Here is a 24,785-nt window from a genome sequence, read left to right as displayed (position 1 = left end):
TGGTGAGAGTGGCGATACCGGGAGGGTGGGGTAGAAAGGGGGGAAACGATTACAAGGATCTACATATAAACTCCTCCCTAGGGAATGGACAACAGAAAAGTGGGTGAAGGGAGATACTGGGCAATGTAAGACATGACAAATATCAAGGGTTGGGGGGAGGGGGAACATGGGGAGGGAGGAGGAAAAAAAATGAGGAGCTGATCCCAAGGGCTCAAGTAGAAAGCAAATGTTTTGAGAATGATGATGGCAACATATGTACAAATGTGCTTGACACAATGAACGGATGTATGGATTGTGATGAGTTGTACGAGCCCCCAATAAAATGGTTAAAAAAAAATAGAGTTCCTCATGTGGCGGTGATCCCCAACCACAAAATTACTTTCATTGCTACTTCATTACTGTAATTTTGCTACTGTGATGAACCGAGCGACCCCTGTGAAAGGGTTGTTCAACCCTCCAAGTTGAAAACCACTGGCTTAAAGGATCTAGGAAAGCCTCAGGGCCTCTTCAGAGCTCAAAGTCTTTCCAGACAAATTCAAGAGACACCCCCAAAAGGTCCTAACCAGCCAAGAGCACTTACTTGTTAAGGGGGTGACAAATTATGCCAGGGAGAGGAAATTAAGAAAGGAGGTAAGGATGAAGGAGAACGGTTAGGACATGCTTAGGAAATGCCTTATCTCAAAAGGATGGCTGGACAACATGAGCCACCCTGAAAATATACCCCAATTCCCCCTCGTTCTGGCCTTCTAGGGCACAAGGTCAATGGTCAAGGTCACCTTTCCTCATGCTGCCATAAGGATCCTTATTTGGCTCGTAGGACATGCGCCCCATCATGTCAGAGGTATTCATACTGGGCTGGTACCCAGGGTTTGGAGTCATGGAATTCCGCTTCTGGAATGTGGGGTCACTTCCATCAGGAAAGGCATCCTGGATCCCGACTGAATTACTCCTGCTCCAGAATGAAGAAAGCTAATTAAACTCCAAAGAAAGCAATTCCCTCCCAGTCAATGCAAAACTCAGAGGATCACTGACCGGGCAACTAAGCAAGCACCTATGGGATGCAACGGAAGAGCAGAAACGTGTCCATCTCTCAAGGCCCCAAACCCTCCAGCCCAAGCCCTGGCCTTACCTCATGCCCGGCAAGGGAGGGATCTGGCTGTGCGGTGTGGATGCTGGAGTTGGTGGCTTCAGGTCACCTCCTTCTGCCATGGAACTGCTGGTGGACTGAGGAGTCTGGGGCCCCTGCATAGACCCTGACCCCGCTGTGGAAAGAGTTGCAAGGTGAGCAGTTTCATTGGGAAGAAGACGCTTCACAGCACACACATACGCATCTTGGGAACTCCCTGGGAAAGTTTCCTATGCATCTTCCTCAATAGAGACCGGAAAGGCTTAAAGCTGAAGGTTCTATTGTTTCTTTCCAATGACGGGCACTTGGAGAATAGGGGTGATATGACAATGACATCACTAATCTGATGATTTCTCTAGTCGTTGCCCTGATTTCTCTTCTTTATCTCTAATTTATTAAACCTTCTAACACTGGTGTGCAAGCAGCAGGTCAGGGTCCCCTAAATCCTAGGCATGGAAGTTCCATCTTGTTCCGAACCCATGGCTCCCCCTTTAAGGAGCCCACGAGTTCCTATTCCCAAGCATCCAGCAGTGTCATCACTCCGGTTCAAATGTTCCTCTAAGCTGAGGAGCACAGAACGAGGACCAGTAATTAATGTTTCCATTAGTTACCATTCCCAGCAGCAGATAGCCCACTGCTTAAGCCTCCCCAGCTGATGACTCATCTCAGGCACTCATTATACCCACAGAGGTCAACATCAGGGCACGTGTGTTTACACCCACCTTCCAGGCGCCCAGGCCTTCTTCCCTCCCCATGCTCACCCAGGCCCGAGCCTTCTTTCTGAAAGGAGGGTGGGCAGAGGCACTCCCATCGGAGAGTTCCATTCATATCCCATCCCCACCCCCCTCCTTTCATTCATTACTAATCTCAGCTCCCTGGGGAATTCAGGACGCTAGGCTGAACTGCATTCTAAGGCGCTGACATCAGTGGGCCAGAGCTCCCAGATGGCCCTGCCTCACTGCCATTTGTCAGTTTTCCCCACTCCTTGAATGTCCCTCCCACTCACCAGTTTACAAACATTTGGCAATATGCCAGGTGCACAATGAAAATTAAAACTTAAGGGCTGCTGCAGACTACTTCCTAAGGGAGTCACCACTACCCGTGCTGTAGTCTGCCAGCCCGCTCAGCCCCGTGGTAGGGCAAGGCAGAGCACACATCTCAGGCAACTCCTCGGCCATCCTGGAGGCAGGCACCACTGAGCAAGAGCCATGGCAGTCAGCCCCCAGCCGTGGTAGGGCCACTGGGCCAATACTTACCAGGAGAGGGAGGCTGGATCTTGGGCTGAGACTTCTTGGAATCAGCAGCTGCAAAGATGTCTGGGGGAGGATCTTCTCCCCGCTCAATCTTGCACTCAAAGGCATAGAGACACTGGATATACTGCTTTTTCAAGGAGCTGGCAGCACTGCTTGAGGTGCCTACATTGAGGTTGGTTGCAAGTTCCCGCCATTTTTTGTTCTTGTTGACCTGTACAACCAAACAGAAGAGCCCCCCGGTCATTTCTGCCAAGCCCCAATCTATCAAGGTTGCCATGTACTTATGTAAGATCGGTTGGTTCTCAGTTAAACCATGAACGTGAACCCGGCTGGGGGGATAGTCCACAACAAACATGAAGTCCAGGTCTAGCCTCACTCTACTAGCAGCACCCTCTGCCCACAGGCCATTGCAACTGCCAGGTAACGCGTAGTACAAAACCAGGCAAGTCTCACATCACTCAGAGAACAGAATGCAGAAGGTCCACGTGGTTTTCACTTTACACAAACCCCTGGGGGGGGTGTGCGGGGCAGGGAGGGGGGTGGAGAACACAGGCATGAAAATCACCTTAAAATCTCTTTCCGTGTACTAATAAATCTAACATTTACTGGTAATTTGCTGTCCATCAAGGGCTCCTCGAGGTGCTTTATATACAACCACGTGTTTAAGCCAAGGCGGAGGCACTACTCTCTTCTGCCAATGAGAGGAGGAAAGTGAGAGTCACTTGTTCCAGCACAGGCTGGTGGGTGGCTACGGGACGCCACAGTTCATGCTCTGACCACATTCTGACAGGCTCCGCTCCCTTTGTAAAGTGATGGCTCTTGTACATTATCAACTGTCACCTGTCTTGCCTTATTCTGTCAAGCTGAGACTTTCACATCTTATTTTTTCTACAAATCTGACACTTTTGTGCCCAAGACCATTCCCCACGTGCCCTCCCTAAGCACTCTGTCTGTTTCAGCTGGGCTAGTGTCCCTCTTTGCGTATGGTTATGCCACTGGAGCATCTACCCCATGGTAAGCCTGTCCACACTGTAAGTTCCATGGGCTTAGCAGGGAGAAGCATGATAGGGAAGGCTAGCTATACAGAGAGCACAACCCCTACACAGAAAGATGACTGCGAGTACTGCCTAGAGCGGCTAACACCCGAGCCGAGTCTTGAAGGTCGAGGTGGCCCTGCTTGGACATTCCACACTGTCCCCCACCTCTAGGTCATCTGTGCCAGCCCACTGGAACCTCCCAGCCCCTCCCTCCACACACAACCCCTAAGCCTCTGCCCACCTGAAGCCTTCAAACTTTTTCTCTGGGAACTGTCTTTAGCAGTGAGCTACGCTGTCACACCCAGAAGGTCTAGATCCTTTTATAGACTGGATGAGAAGCCCAGGTTTCTGAATTCCCTCTGCAACTAGTTCCATGTTGAGATCCAGAAGGTACGGCAAACAACCAACACTCCTGTCCCCATGAGAATCCCTAAGGAGATTGGCAGGAATAGGCTCAGGGGTCAACTCAGGAGCCTTCTATGGCTCTGCTTCCCACGCCAGCTGTGTGGTAGTGTGCACGTGTCTTGTTTTGTTTTGTTTTCCTTTGTGGGGGAGGGGAGGAGTAAAGTCTGAAGGGAGAAGGAATTCATAACTGACTGTTGGTTGGCTTCCTTCCAACCACTTTCTGTTCTGCTGGCGACAGCTGTTTTCCTCTTCTGATTGAGGTTTGGAATAAGTCCCTCCCAGCGACACCTCCCTCTGAGCTCAGCCACAAACCCTGGCCTAACAGCATGCTCCTCTGGTCTGGTGACTCCAGAACACATGGAAGGGGAAAGTGCTTGCAGGGCACGGGGTGCTGCTGTCAGCAGAGCCGCAAATGTTTGCTTCCTTGGCCGAGTTTAAAACAAAATCCCAAGTTATCAGTACAGAGCCTAATTCAAAGGCTTTTGGAAGGAACTAAATCCATTCACTTCCATCTGCCGTACAGAGGAACTAAACACACAAACGATATCTATTAAACAGCTCCTGAAATTCTATCTCCACTGGGAAGCTTCTTGGATTGAACGGGTCTGCTCCTATCTCACCTCCCGGAAATCTTGCTGAAAGCTCGATGTTTCTCTACTTCTAGGAGGGTAAACACCGGCCCTATTTTACAAATAAGAAAACCAAACCTGTTATATACTTTTGGGCCACACATGCTGTATGCAGCCAAGAACAGGATTCACAACCAGCCCATCTCTCCAAACTCTTCCTTATTTATTACGCCTATGGAATCTGCATGCCCGCAGCCTCTTTCTTGATCTGTGGTAAACTTAATGCGAACCCCTCATATGGCTCAGGGTGGCCTCGGCATTTTGCCTTACTCCGTGTGGCATGTCCTGAGTTCTGAAGTTGACAGCAGGAGTGGGGTGAGAGGCATGGCACCGAGGAGTGCCTACAGCGAGGTCTTGTTTAAACCCAAGTGGTAGTCAAGCGCCCAACACTCACCTGAGTCAATCCACCAATCTCCTTCACAGACACGTAGAGGCGATAGAGGTCCAGAGGCTTCCTGCCCACAGCCGGCAGATTTGTCATGCCCATGGCCTTCTCTTCTGTGAAGGCCAAGTAACGGTCCACCCACATCTTCCTCTCGGGCTCACCACCCAGCTCATACAACTTGGTGATCTTCTCATTGGTTGTCGTAGAGGAACTGGATTTCTGGAAGGAGGCAGTCAAAATCCATAGGGATGGGTAAGCTTCAAGGCTGAGCTAAGGGTCTCAGAAATCCCTTGGTTTTTATTCTGGGGTTGTCTGCCTGTCCAAGGCAGAAATCGTAAAAAGGGAGTCAGATCTTATACTCACTGACTATGTTCCGTACAGGGTGCTGTGCTTGATGCCTTTACAATACGACCTCAGTTTTGTAAAGATAAGAAAACAGGGCCAAGAAGGCACTGCCATGATCTGCCAGCCTTTAAGAGGTAGAGCTAAGTATCAGACTCTGTCCACTTGACATCAGAGTCACTACTAAACACCACACCCAGGAGCTGGACACAAGTCTACATACGGCTTCAGAGTAAGAACTCTAGAACTTTAAAACGCCATCTGCAGATGATAGAAGAAAAAGAAAAGAAACTCTTCCTCTCAAGAAAGGAAGAACTAGAATTTGGGATACGAGATTTAGCTACAAAGTCAGCAGCTGGAACCCACCAGCAAGCAGCTCCAAAGCAAACAGAGATGAAGCTTTCTGGTCATCAAGATGTAAAGTCTCGGAAACACCAAGTAGGTTTCTGTGCTACAGGGTCACTGTGAGTGGCAGGAAGACAGGGTCTACATGGTAATGCACCCTAACTGCTTTGGTCAATCTCATGTACTTTTCAGGGTCCCTTTGCTGTTGCGGTAATCCCACTGCCAAGGCCATTTTGGCAGTGTGCCAATGGTCTCCCTCATCTGGATGAATTGTCTCTGCCTTGTCTTTGTCCCGCTTAAGACTTAATAAATGACCTGGGAGCAGAGCTCCAGCTCGCCAGGTGGCGTGGCAGCTATGATTTTTGTTTTCCCTACTTTACTGACAGTGGAAGTGAGGTATGGTAACAAACAAATGTTCCAAATGACCCAAATGTCAAGCAAGTCTCCAGGCTGCCACACAGTTTAATAGGATAGCATAGACAAGACCAGCCTACAGAAGGGTCAAGAACAGGCCCAAACCCCACCTGTATCATCTCCCCACTTTAGGAGAACACAGGATACCCACCACTCCTGATGCTTACTCGTGAGTTCCAGGGTGGCTACCATGTATGACTGCTCAAGTAAAGGGGGGCAGTGTCAGAGGGTAGCAGCCAGACAATACAGATCACCCTACACACCAGTGTCTGCCCATGACATTATGTCATTTACATGAGGATCCCTTAAGCTATTTCAAACCTCCTTCAAGGGACACGTCATGACAGGACGGACACATCATGGCACACAGGTGAAGAACAGTTAAAACAGACTGTTACCTTGGATTTGGACTCTGTCTTGGGTGTCCCATCTGCCTTGTTGTTCATTTTGGTGGCTGGAGTTAACTTTACGTCACCAAGGCCCATGATCTCTGGACTGGCTGCCATCCCTAAAAAAGATAAAGAATTCTTAAACCCAGAGGTTACACTGACAAAAACCCCCAAGGGAAGCAAAGACTAGGACTTACCTGCTGAATTGTTGGTCATGGTCCCACCCATGGGATATGGGGGTCCCTGAGGGTTGATCATGCCAGCCATACTATTAATCCCTTGTCCATAAGGAGGTCCAGTTCCCATCATACCCCCTTGATTCATATTGGGGTACCCTGGTGGCCTAAAGAAAAGAGATGGGCGGTGGGGGAAGCAAGAGTTGGAGACATATAGAGCTTTCAGATTTAGAATTCAGCTAAGAGAGTTGTGTGGGCCCAAATCAAGTAGTTAGGGTTCAAATAGGAAACAGAGCCCTACTCCACCTTTTAAGTACTCTCTAAGCCAGCAGTTGTCAACCTGTGGGTTGCGACCCCTTTGGGGGGATGGGGGCAGTGTGATGAAAACCCTTTCACAGGAGTCGCCTGATTCATGACTATAGCAAAATGAGTGATGGAAGTAGCAATGAAAATAATTTATCTTTTAATCATTTCATTATAGGCTCATACAACTCTTAACACAATGCATATCCATCCATTGTGTCAAGCACATTTGTTGCCATCATCATTCTCAAAACATCTGCTTTCTACTCTTGGGCCCTTCGAAAATAACTTCATGGTTGGGGGGGTGGGGGTGTCACCACAACAGGTGGAACTATACTGAAGGGTCCCAGCATTAGAAGGTTGAGACCCACTGCTCTAAGCCATCTCTGAGGCTGCATTTCCGTTTAAGGACACAATCTACGGCAAAGGGCCTAGATCATGCATTCCATTTTACCACTTTGCCATGACAAATCCAAACGAGATAGAATTCCTCCAACATTCTAGCACCTGGAGGCAGCTTGGCATCCTTGCCAGGCCTCTATGAACTCTGCACTCACAGCCCATTTGTTTGCAGTCCAGCTACTTTGGTTTAGGCCTCGTCTCAGTAAGACAGAACTCACTTCAGTGACTGTGGGCACTCACCACGGGTTGGAGAGGGAGGGCCTTGAACAATTAATGGGTCACTGATGCCAGTGGTCAAGGCAGAGAGAGAAAATTTCAAAGCAGTAAGCTTTCTGTGCTTTAGCACCAGTCAGACGCCCATCAGCTCACATTATTCCCACAGGAACTCCGAGGGCAGCAGCAGCAGCAGACTGGCACACCACAACTCTGCCCCATTTCCTTCCTCACACCACAGATCCAAACAATGTGTGCCATCATTAAGAATCCTCTGGAATCCAACCAACTAATCAGAAGAAATCATCTACTCTGAAACTTACTTTACTGATCAAAATAATCTGTGCTTGGTAATGCTCTATTTGCTATTTGGTCAGGTCAACTTGAGGCTGAAGAGAAGGCACCTAGGGTTCAGCACTTTTGTTGTGTTTTTCACATTAAGTAAGTCTCGTTCTCTGAAGAGCTCTCAATAAAATGTATACTTAATAAAGAGACAGTTTTATACTCAATGACTGGAATGCCTACAATCTACCTCCATACACGGACACTCTCCACCCTTCCTTCCAAGCCTCACCTGTTTTGGATAGAGTTGGCAGCAACATGCATGGCAACAGCAGTTTCTTGAGTTTTTCGATTCATGCCCCCTGGTGGGGGGCACATCCCTGACCCAACCTGAGGTGGCATATTGGCCATATTGGGGCCATAAGGCCGGTTGCCCATGGAAGCATGACTCATTCTCCCTGGTGGAAGGGTGCCGTAAGGTGGGATGCCAGGTTGTCCATGCATTTGACCTCCAGCACCCATAGGGTTCATGCTTCCAGCCATACCAGCACTGGGGTAGTTGGCATTGGGCAAAGCATTATAATTTGGCTGCCTTGGGTAGCCTCCTGGGAAGTGAAAAAGGAGAGAAGATGGAGAAACTTGGTTAGTAATTTATTAGCAATTTAATAGAGTCTCTTAACTCGAAAACTCCAAAAGATAATGAGTAATGCGAACTATCTGGTCAAGAAAAACGTTAACTTTCCCTCAAAACATGAAGGGGAGGGCAGAAACATATTACAGGCACACTTCAGTTCCTCTCTGAGCCTAAAGTCAGTACTTTACGGCTATGCAGGCCTTCAACTCCCAGAGGAATTCTTTCTCTTCTACATATTCATTGTGCTTTCTCTCCCATGCTTTGTGTAAATACATTCTGCTTTAGGTTGGCCTAGGGCTAATTGTTTGTTGTTTTTTTTTTTGAGCAGAGCTCCATCCTACTCGAACCTAGTGACAGTAATAACCAATATAACACCAAAAAACAAAACCCACTGCCACTGAGTCAATTCCGACTCATGACAACCCTCTAGGACAGAGTGGAATTGCCCCCTGTGGGTTTCTGAAGTTATAAATATTTACAGAAGTAGAGAGCCTCATTTTTCTCCCTTGGAGCAGCTAGTGGTTTTGAACTGCTGACCTTGTGAGTAGCAGTCCAAGTATAACGTATGCCTTCCGGGCTTCTTGCAATAGCCAGTATTTTATGCTCACTTGGTACTAGGCTAAGTACCTTATCCTTATTTTACAGGTAAAACAGACGCTTGGAGAACACTTTTTCCTGGAGACAGTGTTAGATGGAGACAAATGGAACCCTGCCTTGCTCTACACTTCGGGTCTGGGCTTGGTGGATGATTCAAAACAAAGGACAGATTGTGGAACATCAGACAAGAAATTGTTTTCTCCACTCAACATTAGCTACTCCTGACTCGCTAGTATACTCACCTTGTGGCCCATACTGAGCCCCCTGGGGACCATAGCTCCCCATGGAGTTTTGCTGGTAAGATCCCATGCCTGTGTGCATCTGTCCTCCAGAAGGCTGACGAGGAGATAAGGCTGAGCCGGGCTGAGGGGAACTGTACTGGGGCATCTGGGGGTTCCTCTGCATGTAACCTGTTTGTGGAACATGCCAAATACTCAGCAACTGCTGTTACAAGCCTCCATCATTCTGGTGTAACAGGGACAAATGCTCTCTTTTATCCTGTGACATCATCACCACCATTTTCTTTAGCAGCTACTCGCATCACTATCTAATTTACTACACACATCAGGCACCTTTTCCAGACAACCTTCCAAAGTCACACAACCATTAACCAGGGGATATCAACTGATGCCAACTGTTTCTACTAAATGCAGGTTTGAAAAGACAAAGGACAGGAAACAACATGGTGAATGATTTAAAGGATGAAGACTCAATGATGAATCTTCTATACAGAATTAAGCAGGGGTGGTGGTGGTGGTGGTGGTAGTGGGGTGTATGGGAACCAATCAAAACTCTGGCAAGCATTGAGAAAGACTGACTCCGGGGGTGTACAATTCTGGAAATACTAACATGGCCAAACCCACTCTGGTGTCATGGCTGGTTTCTAGGATAATCTTGAACTCTGCGGGCATACACTGCTCCAAAAGTGACTGTACAGAACACTCTGGCCTCAGCACCATTCTCCATCCCTCTCACCATGCCCAGCCCAGCTTCTCACCTCTATCTTGGGCAATGCTTGATTGGTTCATGGAAGGATGCATGATGCTATCTGACTGGCCACTGGGTGGCCGAGGTGGCATCTGGTTACCTATTCCAGACACAGAGAAACAAGTCAGTCACAGGTAAGTCTGTAGATTCTAACTGAGAGGTCAATTCAAAGATGGAAGATGGCTCATGGGGGGCCAAGCACTTACTAGTATCTAATACACAGAGGTGTAGCCCAGGGGTTTCCAACCTCCCTTTCCAAAATGTTAATGGAAAGTTTTACAGACATCAGCCAGAAATGTTCTCTCTGCTAGTAGAAATCTGGGCTTCCTCTGATCTTTGGGGGCTGGACCCGCTCCCCCCCCCCCACCGATCCCAGCATTTGAGGGTACCTGGCACTGCAGCAGGCGAGAGTGGTCCTGAGCGAGACTGAGCAACACTGGCGGGAGAGCCAACAGGGGACGGGGAGGGGCCTCGGATGCCAGGCAGGTGAGGGGAGGTATGAGGAGAGAAAGGAGACTGAGCTGGATTACTCTGCTCTCCTTGGCTGCTGGAAATCCCTGATGTGCTCACTCCAGGGCTCAGAGCTCCTTCTGTCCCCATGGGGAGGTCGTCTATTGAACCAGACAGATCCTGAAACACACATATACAAAGACACAGAGTAGGCATGGGTACTCGGCAGAAAGAGCCTTTCCCAATCAATCAATCAATCAATGCACACAGCAATGTCCTTAAATAACCACAGGAAACACTAGTCACGATGCTCTAGTTCACATATGGTAACCAAATAGTAAGTAACGACTCAGCTCTGCTATTGTCGCATAGAAGCAGTCACAGGTAATCCATAAACAATCATGACTGTGTTCTAATACAACTCCATTTATAAAAACAGGCAGCTGGCCTGCAAGCCACAGCTTGCTGCCCTCGGCGCTCCCCTCTTGGAAGCAGAGGGATGCTTTCCTCTTCTTCCTCGGCCCCACAGTCAAGTGAGCAGCGTCTCTCCCACAGCCGGAGTCTTCTTTCCCTGTGGGGAAACCTGACAAAGTGCTGCCAGGAGGACACCAGAAACTAGGAGAGAACGTAACGTGTTTGATCAGATCATTAGAATAACTTTCGTTGACCAAGGGTTCATTCACTGAGTCAGAGGGGGAGAAAGGGGCCTATTTACACAGGAAAGCCGATTCAATTCCTTAAATACCAAGAAGGTCTGGGAACCCTGTGGGAAGAGAGATCTATGCTGGCACAAGTGGGACATAAATCTAGTCCTACTCCCTCAAATAAGCTCACCTTCAAAAGTTCCATTCAGGGGGATTCTGATCCTAGGAGCCTGACAGTAACGCTCACAGTGAAGAACTTCTCAGGCTCTTCCCTCAAGCATGTTGGCTATCTGGCTAGGCTGGCAGTGTTTCTGTACAGTTGCATGGGGACAGAGCTTAATCCAAAGGCAAACTAAGTAGAGAGGTATCCATTTGTGTCTGCACCCAGCTCTCAGTGTGAACTGAGAAACCAGAAACTAGCATTCCTGCTGATGAGAAGCAGGCATTGGTTGGTACACATAATGTGCTTTGAAAATGCACACCAAAGCAGCCCTTCCCTCTGGAAGGGCTAAACTACCTGGAGACAAAGGGGCCTTGGGTTTGTGGTGTGAGAGGGCAAAAGAGCCCATCCCTTGTTGAGGAGCCAAGATGACAAGAGGATTCAACCAGGCAGGGCAGCAAAGGGCTCAAAAGCCCTACAGTCTAGGACAGAAATCACAGCCCAGTGCTGTGTTTTAGGGCCTAGAAGATTTCCTTATCAAGCTACCAGCTTTTGGTAATAAGAACTACTTACTGGCAGGAAACAAGGAATTGAGAAGTCATATGACAAAAACTTGACTTTGATCTAATGGCTTTAAAAAACTTTTGTTTTGCATTAGCAGTATGTTTACATTTATCTTTACTTGTACACGAAAAATGGGACCTTCTTTGTGATATTTCAGATAACACACTCCAAGTCCCCCTTGGCTTTCTGCTGCCTTCAATAGAAGAAACCTTGCGCCGTTTAGTAAATATCCTTGGAGACCTGCAGAATTGAGGAGGGAGAGGTGTGGGAGGAAGGACGAGAGGGAGAAAGAGAAACAGAAAGAAAGAAAACCACCACTACCACCAACCAAAGCCAAAAGACAGCTGCTGCAGGGTTGGGGCAAGCACTGATGTTCCAGGCACACAACAGATCTTTAGGGTGAATGTCACTAGTCCGCTGAAGAATCCCAGGAACCAAGAGAAACTCCTTGCAGCCCCTGCGGCAGGCTCCAAGAAACCTGGAGGCATCTGCTGTTGCAAAGAGTGGCTGTCTTCATAGAAGCACTGTGAGGTGGCTGTTAATTTGGTAAAGTACCCTGAGCTCCTTGGAGGAAAAGTGCTAAATAAACCAATGGCAACAGCTCCCCCCTGGACTGGCATGCCCGGGCACAGAATAATATAGTGGAAGGAAGAGCATTTATCGTCTCATCGCTCTGATTTAGGTCATCTAAGGTCAAACTCATTTTTGGTCAATGTAGAGGTGGTTAGTATGGGTGCCTGCCATCCTAGGAGGTACACACTCCTGTTCTAAACATGAGGAGGCTGCTTTGCTGGGTCACATGGCCAAGCCACCCGGCAAGTGGCAGAAACCAGATTTGAACCCAGGTTTACCAATGCCCAAAGCAGCACGTCTCAACACGTGGGTCGTGACCCCTTTGGGGGTCGAACGATCCTTTCATAGGGGTCGCTCAATTCATAACAGTAGCAAAATGACAGTTATGAAGTAGCAACAAAAATAACTTTATGGTTGGGGGTGTGTCACTACATGAGGAACTCTATTAAAGGGTCACGGCATTAAGGAAGGTGAGAACCACTGGCCCAAAGCCTATGCCACCTCACTCTCCATTATGCTGTGATAAATGAACTGAGGAAAGCAGCACTACACCCTGGAGCCAGGAGACAAAGGCCAAACTCTTGCTATTTGTCACTTGGTACTTATCACTAAAATGGCAAAGAGCTGGGCTTCCATCCTTCTCATTTAGATGAGGGAGTTTCAAAACATTCATGGGGAAATGCCGTTATTTTTTTCACTCTATTTCCCCACCAATGCTATGGAAGTACACTCTCAGCCAATCTGAGTGCATAATGAAGCATACTCATGAACCCCACCACCACCAGCTCTGTGGCCAGGACCACACTTGCAGCAGCAGTACCCTACAAGAGGCTCGTAATGGAAGCCAAAGCCAGCAGCCCCAGTGCTTAATCTTAATCACGGGGACTGTTTCCATTGGGAATGGGAGGGAGAGGTAAAGGTAAAATCTCCAGGAGTGATCAACACTCCAGGCAGGTTTGCCCCCTTTGCCTCCAAGAACAGATACTTCTCTGAACTCCCGAGGCCTTTGATTGCATAGGACACACCCCTCTGCTTTCTACCCTACAAAAAGCCAGTTTTTCAGGTCTTTTGTTCCACAAAAAGCCGGATGTCTGGTTGTTGAGTCAGACCTCAAAGTGGCTAACAAGTTCAGTATTTTACAACACCGGATCATAAGGAAAAAGTCCCATCAGCCCAAGCCCTCTTTCCCTAGTGGAGCTTCACCCTTTGGCATTTGATTAGAAGACTCTTCAGGTTCAAGGTATCTTCTGGAAGGAATGCTGAAAGAACTGTGGCTGTGCCCCGTGAGTGGCAAGATCCCTTTCGCAGAGCCGTCTCCTCCAAACAATTCTGCTGAGATGGGAGGTGAGGATGAGCTCACTCAGGGCCCTGCCAGTTCCCAGGCAGCAGCAGGGCCGGGGAGAACTTCCTCACGTGTTTCCAACGTGTTTCAAGCATTTCATTGCTCATCTACCACGCAGATCAAAAGCGCTGGAGCAGGTCCAACTATTTCACACAGAATCTCACACTCCAGGCTGGCTACAGCCCCGAAAGCCTTCATTTCTTCACTTGAAATACTGCCCAATGTTATTTTGGGATGTGACCTGATAGAGGAAGCCCACAGAGACTCCATGACGATAACGGTTCCAGCTGTGCCTGGTTGCCCAGCCTCAGCAAATGCCAGCATGGGTTTGTCAAGCTCTGCTGACAAACAGGACTCAGCAGCTAACACCTCTCTTCGCACCACAACAAAACCATGCCTGAAATCACAGTCCATACCTCATTTAGTGGGGGAGCACGGGGGAGGGGCTGGTGCTCTCACAGGAAGGGTTGCAAGTTCTAACACGAATTGGCTGCTTGGTGGAATACATTTTCAGGCAGGAAAATACCAGATCAGAGGCAAGAGAAGGGGAGGTTTAAATAATCTGACTGCTTTGTGAAGGTGACACGGCTCCACTTTGCCAAGCAGACTAAAAGATACCGCCTGGCACGCCCACAAAATGGGCTTATGGCAATGTTCAGATTCAGGGTTTCCCCACACATTTGGTAGAATCCTTGAAGCCCAGAGCTTCTGCTGACCTCCAGATGGAGTTTTCACAGGCTTGCAGTTGTGAAGGGTTTTTGCTGAATTGTGTGGATTACTAGCAGGAAAGCCACCCACCACAGGAGCCAGGTAAATGCTATACACATGCTTGTAAAATTCTCTCTCTCTCTCTCTCTGGCGGTGGGAAGCTCACAACTTAGTTACACCCAATTAAGAGAAAATCTTAGAATAAAAAAGTCCAAAAATGCATAGCCTGAAATGACCAAAGCCACCACACAAGGCTGTTTCCATGCTGGAGAACAGGAGGAAAACCACAGAGAACAGGAGTTGAAACCAAACTTCTGAAGAAAGGTGGAAGGTAGGCAAAGAGGGAACTATTTTTAAAAACTTCAGAGGAAAAGGACTGGGACAGACTTACCTGCATAGCAATCACTTGTGGCAAATAGTATGTTTTCCATTAAAACAAAAACAAACTCACAACCACCCAGCCAATGCTGACTTATAGCAACCTATAGATAGAAGAGGGTAGAGCTGCCTCTGCGGGTCTCCAAGACTGTCAGTAACTCTTACAGGAGTAGAAAGTCCGTCTTTTTCCAGTGCAGCAGCTGGAAACTTCTGACCTGCAGGATCACAGCCCACCTTGTAACTTCTGCACTGTCGGGGATGGTTCCTGTAGGTTTTCTATGAAGCCTTCCTCAAACACGTTTAGGAAGGTGGGGTGGGGAAAAGCTACCTTTAGGGGATACTTCTAAACAAACAAACAAACAAAAAACGTTTCTATGCAATAAGGTTCAGTCATGATCCCCACACTTCCCCTCTTCAACCTCTGCTTTAGGAAAGGAAGGGCCATCTAACCTACCCCAAACAAGTAAGGACTCTCAAACTCATGGTCACAAAGTCAAATCTGACTCACAGTGACCCTACAGGACAGAGTAGAACTGCCCTTGTAGATTTCCAAGACTGAAGTTTTACGGAAGTAGAAAGCCTCATTTTTCCCATAAAGTGGCTCCCCCACCCCCCCAAACTGCTGACCTTGCAGTTAGGAGCACAACCAATATGGCACCAGGGCTCCTAGGTAAGGACTCTAGGGCTAGAGAATTACCACATCATTACATCAAGGAGTGGTCTAGAGCCAACAGACGGAACTGCCATCTATGAGACCGAGGGATCCCTGGTGGTTTATCACAGGTGACTCATTCAAAGCCACTCGATGCTCCTGGGGAGAGAGATGAAGCTGTGTTCCCATAAAGAATCCCAGTCTCTGAAACCCTAAGGAGCACTTCTATTCGGCCTTGCAAGGGCACTATGAGTTGGAATCAATTTGATGGCAATTCAGTTATTTTATTAATTTGGTGGGGTGGTAATATGAGCCAGACATTATTTGATGGCAGCTGGTAATGCCATCCCAGGTAATGGATAATTTTCAGATAGCAGGCTAGCTGGTGTTGGTTGCAACGTCAATAATCAATCAACATACAGAACAGGTTGCTTCTTCCTTGTGGTGGCACCTCCAGGTAAGGAGTTAAACAGGTAGTAAAGGAGGGGAGGAAGCGGTACATCCTTCTTGCACACGTTGCTTAGAACAGCAGAAACTGCTCCAGGAAAGGCTCAGAACCCCCACTTCCTAATACCCTGCCCCTCCCCCACATCCCCAAGCCTCTAAAAACTTGGTTTGTATCCTAGAAACCACCACACAGGATGAGACCCCCCCACCAAACTCTCTCCTCTCTCCTTCTACAATAGGCTATTGTTCTGAGGATAATGGATCATTCTTCCTAGTACTTCTGGCTGCCTGGTGGGGAATGCACAGCAGAGAAGGGTCAGTCTCTTTTTGTCTCCATAATGCTTTTCAGGGGCCCATCTCCAAAAGGAAATCCCCTATATATGTCAGAATTAATAAAGAAAGCTCTGGGAGACCAGATACCCAAATTCAAAGGATCTTAGAAAGAACAGGAAGAAGTAAAGCAAGTCCCTTTAAATCGCCCTCTTGAAGGGAAGGAGACCTGACACAAATATGTGCCTACCCTGTGCTCAAACTCACATTTCACTTAATTTTCACACTCACCATTTGATATTGCTCTATTTGATCTTCATTTATAGTCTGTATTTTCAAATTCACCTATGTGCTAAAATTTACTTGTAACCCCTAAACCAACACAGAGCTCACCCACAATCATTTGAGCACATGCAAAGAACAGCAAAAACCTTGAGTCATTGGACCTACTTGTTACCAAACAAGGCAGTTTGGTATTCACTAATTCAGTGTTACATAGAACTTCACAGAACCACTATCATGAGTAGCAAGAATCCACTGTATCATCACCATTTCAACACAGCAGCAGCAGGCTCAGAGGTTTAATGACTTGCCCAAGGACAGAGCTACCAGGCAGAACTGGGGCTCAAACCCATCCTGCTCTCATTCCAAAAGCCATCTTTCTATCAGCATACAAGGTAGCTGGCTATTATCAAAGGCTGAGCTCCATCAGTGGAGATAAGGCAACAGCCTCTCTCTGGAATCAATCTATAGGTGATTAGCTACATGACTCTGCTTGGGCAAACCTCACTAGGCTTGTTAGCGCATCTATAGAATAAACGAAAACTTGAAAATCCAACTCTAAAGTATATTTATATATACAGTATCTATTTCCTTAGCTCTTCTTCGTACACGCTCCCTGGGTTACTGTCAATCGGCCCTTCTTCCATCAACAGTGAAAGCCTGTGAGCACCAGACAAGGATGGGTCGGCCTTGTTTTTCGGTATCTCCCCCGTTTTTCACTTTTGACAGGGACCTTACCATGTTTCCATTGCTCTCTAGAAGAGCCAGCACACTTCCTTTCTCTGATAGGTTTCTGCCTTACACAGCTCCAGGGTACTTTTGTTATTTTAACTTGGTTCTTATTCTATGCTGAAGGTCACTACTTTTTTGCACCCTTGTTCTTAGAAAGGTTCTTAATGCACAGGAGAGGGGGCCAAGGAGGACTAGGCCAAGAACAGGTTGGAGGGCCTTAGCATGTAGGAAAACAAGCAGGAAGCTAAGTTTCATGGAGGTAGATGTTGGTCTCTTAGGCATTCAAATTTTAATCCTATTAAGCAAGCACTGGGTGTATATAGTTCAAATAGAAGTCAAATATCCCAGGCCTCCAGGTGGCCTCATCTCAAGTGATTTCAACCAAGCTCACTTTCCTCACTCAGTCCCGGCAACCACTCTTCTGAAGCACAAGACAACTGGGCCTTGTTTAAGTACCCCATTCCCACACCACAGGACGATCAAGCTCCTTTCTGGCGGCAGAGGATGAGCAAGCTTCAAACCCGTCCATGACTGGGCTCTGACAAGGAGGTAACAAATCTTTCCTTTAACATGGATCAGGTTGGCCAATTCCCTAGCTACTCAAGAGTAGAACTGCGTGGGAGCACCTATCGCTTGAAGATGCACAACAGGTACAACTAGAGACCAGGTCTGTTTTCAGCCTTGAACATTCAAAGAAGAAAACACCTTTCTGGGTGTGGTGAATCAATCAACCGTAACCGTAGGTCACCATCCACCAACCATCCTGCTAAAATAAGGGCTTTAAACTACGGTTCCAGAACAACCTCTCTGGCCCCATCGCCCAGAGTTCCTCCAAGCCTCTCTTGCTACCCAGGTTGTAAAGTTCAAGGCTGTTAATGTGGTACCATATCAGCTTTCTTTCCCACTTTTGCCCGTGGTACTGCAGCGTCAAACTGTCTTCCATGCTTTTAGTGACCCCAAAACCCGCCAGGCACACAAAAAGCAACGTGCTTGATAAACCAACAATCTACTCAAAAGCATCCTCTCTAGACCCAATGTCTTATAGTTCGTCTTTCCTTTGCTCTCTTATCTCCCCCACCCCAGTACTTGAACTAGAGACCCCCCACATTGAAGGAGGGACTCCAAGGTACCGGTGTCATGGGAACTGGCTCTCTCGTCTAAAGATGAAGTCCAAATGGGGCTGGGGCACTTGCACCTCGTGTAGAGCTGCGGCTAGAACTGCAGTGCAGAGAGCAATGTCTGGAAAGCAGGCTGCTGGGAGGTGGGGCTGTGTGTCACTGGAGAAATTTCAATCTAATTGCAAAAAAAGACAAGAACCTGCTGTTCGAACCCACCTCAGAAAAAGCTCCGAGGTGGCTCTTTCCTTTAGCTGGAGGTGAAAGAGGGGCGTAGAAAGACTGCTGGCTGGTTGCATTCCTGCAATGGGAGCCCCTGCAAACAGCCAGCTCGGCTACTGCAGCAGCCATTGATTTTCCAGGGGTCGATATTCTGCTCCCACAGATCTGCTCAGCTGGAGGTTTAATCACATCGAGTGCTTCTGCTCAACATCTCCCCTGCGTCCCCCTCCCCAAACCAATAAAACAAACACCAAACACAATGAGAGCTGGCACTGGCTAGATGAGACGGTTCCCCACTGCTGGCCCCCACACCAAGAGAAATTCTAGAAGGAAGGAAATAAACCGGAGGTGGGGGGCGGGGGTGGGGAGGCATAAACCTGTATGAGATAGTCCCCGAGAAGCAGCAGGGATAACCCACAGGCTCTAAGAACCAATTATTCTATTGTGCAACACCCCCCCACCCCCCACCACACACACACACACACACACATCTAAAAACAGGGAGATTTTAACATGAAAAGTCAGGTTCCCAACTTCTAAGGAAAGTTGTTCCTAGAGCTTCTGGTTGAAATCCTGCTCTCCAGTTTGTCACAGTCCCCATGAGGCCTGTTTAATACTCGTGTTACCTGCTTCATCAGCCCCCGTGCACACACTCCCACTGGCCAGGGGAGAATGACTCACCCCAGTAAGAAACCAGCTCCTGGTAAAAAATGGACCGTTTTGGTCATTTGTTTGTTTGTTTGTTTGTTTTTTAGGGTCACTAGCTTACAGACTAAATCGGGGCGGGGGGGTTGAGAAGAGAGTGAAACTGGGTCAGAGTGAGGCCTGAGTTAGAGCAGGGAAGAGCAGTGCATATTTATGGAATGGGGTTGTTCTAATCCCAGCAGGAGAGGAGCACTGTGCAGCTAGAAAAGGAAAAGCAGTTAGAAAGGCCAGCCACAGAGAGCATGTTCTATGACCAAGATCATCAGCTACAATTCCAGAACTTGAGCAAGGAGGGTAGGAACGACGGGACACAGAGAACAAAAGTCGTGTCCTTGCCATGAAAAGTGTACGGAGAGGGAGCTGCCCTACTGTCCAAAGGCTGGTTGTTTCTCAGAATTACATAAAGCAAGCAAGAACACAATGTGTACAACCAGAAATGGAAGCTTCCAAAAAGTTGTCAATTCCGATGCATAATCCTGTGACAGAGTAGAACGGCCCAGTAAAGTTTTCAAAGCTGTAAATCTTTCTGTTCAAAATCTAGTCTGAGTGGCTTCCTTGATTTGATAAAAGACCTACATTTGCATTTGTCAGTACTCTCCCTACCATGGCCCATTAGGCTAAAGCAGTGGTTCTCAACCTTATGAATGCTGCAACCCCATAATACAGTTCCACATGTGGTGGTGACCCCCCCTCCCCAACCATAGAATTATTTTCGTTGCTACTTCATCACTGTCATTTTGCTACTGTTATGAATCGGGCGGCCCCTGTGAAAGGGTTGATCGACACCCAAAGGGGTCTTGACCCACAGGTTGAGAACCGCTGGGCTAAAGGAACAACAACCCCCCAACCATGCTGGCAACTAAAGCCAGTACCGAGGGTTCTCCAAGAGTTGCGATGGCTGCAGTGATTCCCAGCATCTTCCTACTTGTGGTCAACAGGCAGGTGGAAAGCGCTCAGTTTCCAGAAATATGATGACCTCTACTGCAAGTACTGCAGGAGGGCATCTCACAGATCACATCCAAGAGTCAAGCTATGCGGTGACCACTAACACGGAACTTTCCCATTGAAGCTACCCTTAGGTGGTGGCTCAGAGTGAAGGCCGGAAAGTGACTCAAGTCCACTCCCAGGGCTTCATCACCCTCTTCTTCAACGTGGTTACCAAGGACAAGAAGAAGCTGGGCTATGACACCAGGCCTGTAGACGCACAAGATGTCTTGGCACCCAACCCGCCCCAGAACATTCTCTAGTGAAGGCCTTGGCTGTTGCCCCCCATCTGGCATTGAAGACCCACTGGTTCTCCTCATTGCTGCCCATTTGGAAAATGGATTACAAGCATAGCCTTGGGAAAAGCTTTTTTATATAATAAAGCGTCACATTTCTAGAACCCCCCCCCCAAAAAAACTACCAACAACCCCAAAAGCCAAGACACTGAGTCAATTCCAACTTGTAGGGACCTTTACAGAACAATGTGGAACTGCTCTTTAGGGTTTTGAGAAGGTGTATCTTTACAGGAGCAGACAGCCTCATCTTTTTCCCCTTGGAGCAGCTGGTGGGTTAGGCAGTCCAATGCTTAACCCACTGTGCCAACAGGGCACTGTCAAAATCCAAAGAGGGGCAGAGCAAATACACTTGAGCCAAGGGGGCAGGCAGAATCTGAAACAAGAGACAACCTGCAACCTCAAAGCCCTTTACAGCCAAAGAACTCTGACCACCAAAAGAGTCCTTGGCAAGTTCTAGAAGAGAGGAAAACCAAGTATCATTAATGAAGGTCCTTCTGGACTCTGATACCTTTTATTTGAAACTTGATTTCCCCAAATGTCAGGAAATTACCTTCATCCATCAACAAACACTATTCAGGACAGGCCAGTTTTCTTCCCACATCAAGGCTGGCCTTCAGAGACAGGCTTGCTGACTCTCATAGCTTGATTCCGCAATATGTAGTGCCCACCTTCATTATGATACTACTTCTTGGCCTCCCCCGGAAAAGTCAAATGGGAAGGAAGCTAGCAGCTTAGAGCTGAGCGCCGCCTCATCGCAATCAGAGATTATGTCACAATGCCCGCCAATTCCATGCGGGTAAAAGGTGAAGGAGATGGAATGGGTTCAGGCTATAGAAGACAGCTGATACACAAGGTACTGCGCTCCCCAAGGGGACTACACCAGAACAATTTCTTACTATGAAATACTCACAAAATCTCCCTCAGCCATCCCAAATAGAACGAATTCATTAGGTATGTTAGCAATAGTCCACACCCAAGAGTCTTCTCCTTTGGGTCATGAGCGAAGAAACAGATTCACATCTTTACTTAGAGCAGTAGTTCTCAACCATCCTAATGCCGTGACCCTTTCATACAGTTCCTCATGTTGTGGTGACCCCCCAACCATAAAAATTATGTTCGTTGCTACTTTTTAATTGTAATTTTGCTACTGTTAAGAATTGGGCGACCCCCAAAGGAGTAGCAACCTACAGGTTGAGAACTGCTGACTTAGGGGGAGCCCTGTTGTTTCTTCAAGAGTGGCATTCCTAGGTGGGCATGGCTCATTTCCTGTTCAAGGGGCTCAAGTACAGTCTGGCAAACATTTATCTGTGGATATTTATCTAAATTTGGTTAGTCTTTTTAGAGAAGGACAAGAGTGGTAATGTGCACCACAGAGGTAATCTTCCAACCAGCAATGCAGGTTATGAAAGCACTCATGAGAGAAAGAGAAGAGCGAGGGAGGGGCAAAGGGAAGCCATCATGCGACTGAGTTCATCTGTAAATCCCTCTAGTGTTTCAGGTATTCCAGTTTCTGAGACGTTTCTTCCGTTTAGAGTAAATGATGTCTACATCCTCCCTGAAAATGGACCTAAACTCAGAAGCTAAAGAAAGTATCACTACTTTTTGCCTAGAAACGTCAACCCCATGTTCTTCTTCCCCATCATCAGAGGAAAGAGAATATGGAAGGCGGTCTTTTAAGCACTCTTTTGTTTATACAGGGATTGGTCCTAACAGTAAAAGCTCCGGCCTAAGTCTTGTTTTCTGAATGACTTTAGTTAGGCAAGTTTCACGCGCTTTGGGGCCCTGGAGTGGCGAGGAGGTGGACGAGTGGCTGTGTCACAGCTAATGGTCCATGGATGGATGTGCTTCTGTTGTTCCCATTGTCTTTTGTACATTGAAAGGTTAGAAAGCTAAAACATTTCCAAGAAATCCTTGTAAATGGGTTTTAGATACCATTTAAGTTCTGCTCATTAGAAGCAGGTTTAGGAGATTATATCCAAGTGTGGCAGAGGCAATGTTTCTGTCTCCTTCAGTGGTTTTTGCTTTGTGGTTTCATCCTTCAGTGATCTGGTTGGCAGTTCTGGTGGCAGCTGCTGCTACTCTTTGGTGGAAGGGAACACAGCTTTAGGACCGTGACTTGAGACCTCTGATGGTGGCTCCAAAGGAGGAGTCCCTATAATACAGTGGTTCTCAACCTGTGGGTCGACCACCCCTTTGGGGGTCAAATGGCCTTTTCATAGGGGTCACCCAATTCATAACAGTATCAAAATTATAGTAATGAAGTAGCAATGTTATTGTTGGGACGGGGAGGAGGTCACCATCTCATGAGGAGCTGTATGAAAGGGCCGCAGCCTGAGGCAGGCAGAGAACCATTGCTAAGAGATCTCATCTGGTAATGTTCTGGGTTCCGCTCCTAGAGGTCCATGTGCTCTCAAACCTTCCAACTGTTCTGTAAACCCCAAATTCCCTATATTAAAGCCCTTTCTTTGAAGCATATGCAGTACTCAGTACTGACATCACAGTACATGATGACCCCAGAGAGTTGCTGGAAAGACGGAGAAAGCAAGATTAGAGGGGCTTCACGGACACTGTATTCTGTCCGTGTGTTTAAAACGGAAGGCTCATGGCAACCCTGCATTAAAGCAAGTCTGTTGACCCCAGTTTTGCAACAGCATGTGCTCAAGTCAGGTCTCTGTGCCACTTCTGGGATTCTCCTATTTCACACCTCTTCAGAATGCTCTAGTACACAACGCACACTTAATAGCTGCAGTAAAGAATAAACTATGATTTACCCTAGAAAACAGAAAACAAGCCCGCCCCCCCCTCCCCCCGTGGCCTCGCTTTACTGTGCTAGGGGTTCTGTTGCAGCGATCTGGAATTAAACCTGCAGTACACAGAGGTATGCTTCCATTCTTCCTTCTCCGGAGACAGACCTAACAGGTCAAGTTCATTCGCACAGGAACACTTCCTATACTTACTTTCTCACAAACTCCCTTGTAATGTCCTCCCTCTCACCCCAAGCTCAAAAGGATGGAGGACAAACCAACATATGCTCCTCTTTATCCCTAAGCGCTGTGTGGGTTGCTCCTCTGCTGAAGGTGGCGTTCCTTGCCTAACTCACACTAAGACCCTGACTTTCAGGGACGCTTGGGCCATCAAGAGTACCAAGTGTCACTCTCAGCAGTAGGCAATAAGCTTTTAAAGGTTAGGTACAGGAGAGGCAGAGCACATTAGACCTGAGACCCCTGTATGAGTAAGAAGCGAAGGCAAGTTTGGCCTGTACAATATCCCAATTGATCATGATACCACGATCTACGAAATGACAGCTTTCAGTACTAGAGCTGAGGACACACTGAAATGAGGTCAAATCCCACTGATGGGGTTGGTGGGGAAAGGGTACTGTCAGCCAGTCTCCAGTGGGGTTGGAGGCCATCAAAGCTGTCAAAGCCAGGCTAAGCTGCTTGTCCAATGGAGGCTGTGAACAAGAAAACAAAGGGTCCCAGCAGGAGGAATCTGTGTGAGATACACAGGCCGGAAGCAGGGCTGAGCCACCAGCACTGACTAGAATAGAAACAGGAAACGGGCCCGGGAACAAGCATATAGTAATCTGCTGCAAGCAGCACAGGCTCTGGCAGGCACCAGCCAGTATCAGGGCTGAGGCAGCGTGACTAAGATGGAGAAGCAGATTGGCCAGCCCTGCCAGAGAACCACCGTTCTAGAGAAGGGGCACTACATCCAGCAGCTCTAAGCATGCTGGGAAGATAGTGCTGGGGTGGGGTAGGGGAAAGTGGGAGAATTTCCTTTTCAAGACTTTGTTAGATCATGTGGGCCACAATTCAAGAACTCAGACATTTGGCCAAATCTCAAAAAGCTTACCTTCTGTAGGTACCAAAAGGTGTTTCTGGTATTCCTTTAAAGACAAACAATCAGAAAGAAACCCAAGTGAGGATGATTGGCCCTCTTTCCTTCTATCATAAAATGGGACAAAAAGAGCAGGAAAATGTGCAAAATAAAAAAATTTCAAGCATTTAAACTTTTTAAGCCATACGAGGATTTGTCTCTTTTTCACTAAACCTAGACAAAAAAATTGACCCCCAAACCCACTCCCCTGTACCATTTGCTATGTGTTGTCAGAGCCATATGGTTTTCACTGGCTGATTTCTCAGAAGTCAACCACCAGGCCTTTTCCTGAAGTACGTCTGGGTGGACTCAAACTTCCGGCTTCAAGGATACTCAGTAGATCACTTTCTGACCTTTCAGAAATTACTCTCTGTAGCTCCTTGCCTGCCCTTTCTTCGACTCTTAATATTCAGATTCCCTAAGAACAACCTAGCTAGCCTTCCTTGCATTTCCCCTTTCAGAC

At 47.6% G+C, this 24,785-nt stretch overlaps 1 protein-coding gene across 2 annotated transcripts in view; it reads right to left on the bottom strand.

Moving 5' to 3' along the window:
- ARID1A (AT-rich interaction domain 1A) overlaps positions 1–24,785 on the bottom strand; it is a 73,756-nt gene that overhangs the window by 7,485 nt on the left and 41,486 nt on the right. The window contains exons 5-14 of one of the 2 annotated variants that reach the window (XM_075552803.1): positions 10,309–10,549; positions 9,930–10,019; positions 9,175–9,342; positions 7,994–8,306; positions 6,523–6,668; positions 6,335–6,444; positions 4,845–5,054; positions 2,383–2,590; positions 1,130–1,262; positions 777–952 (exon numbers count right to left, since the gene is read on the bottom strand). In XM_075552803.1, the coding sequence (XP_075408918.1) occupies positions 777–952; positions 1,130–1,262; positions 2,383–2,590; positions 4,845–5,054; positions 6,335–6,444; positions 6,523–6,668; positions 7,994–8,306; positions 9,175–9,342; positions 9,930–10,019; positions 10,309–10,549 (1,795 nt within the window). The remainder of the gene's footprint in view (positions 1–776; positions 953–1,129; positions 1,263–2,382; positions 2,591–4,844; positions 5,055–6,334; positions 6,445–6,522; positions 6,669–7,993; positions 8,307–9,174; positions 9,343–9,929; positions 10,020–10,308; positions 10,550–24,785) is intronic. The other variant, XM_075552810.1, reaches the window with a different exon arrangement.

This window comes from Tenrec ecaudatus, chromosome 1, assembly GCF_050624435.1.
Source record: "Tenrec ecaudatus isolate mTenEca1 chromosome 1, mTenEca1.hap1, whole genome shotgun sequence".
Lineage (NCBI taxonomy): Eukaryota > Metazoa > Chordata > Mammalia > Afrosoricida > Tenrecidae > Tenrec > Tenrec ecaudatus.
Note: the sequence above shows the minus strand (reverse complement) of the source record. Positions and strands in the feature narration are given on the sequence as shown.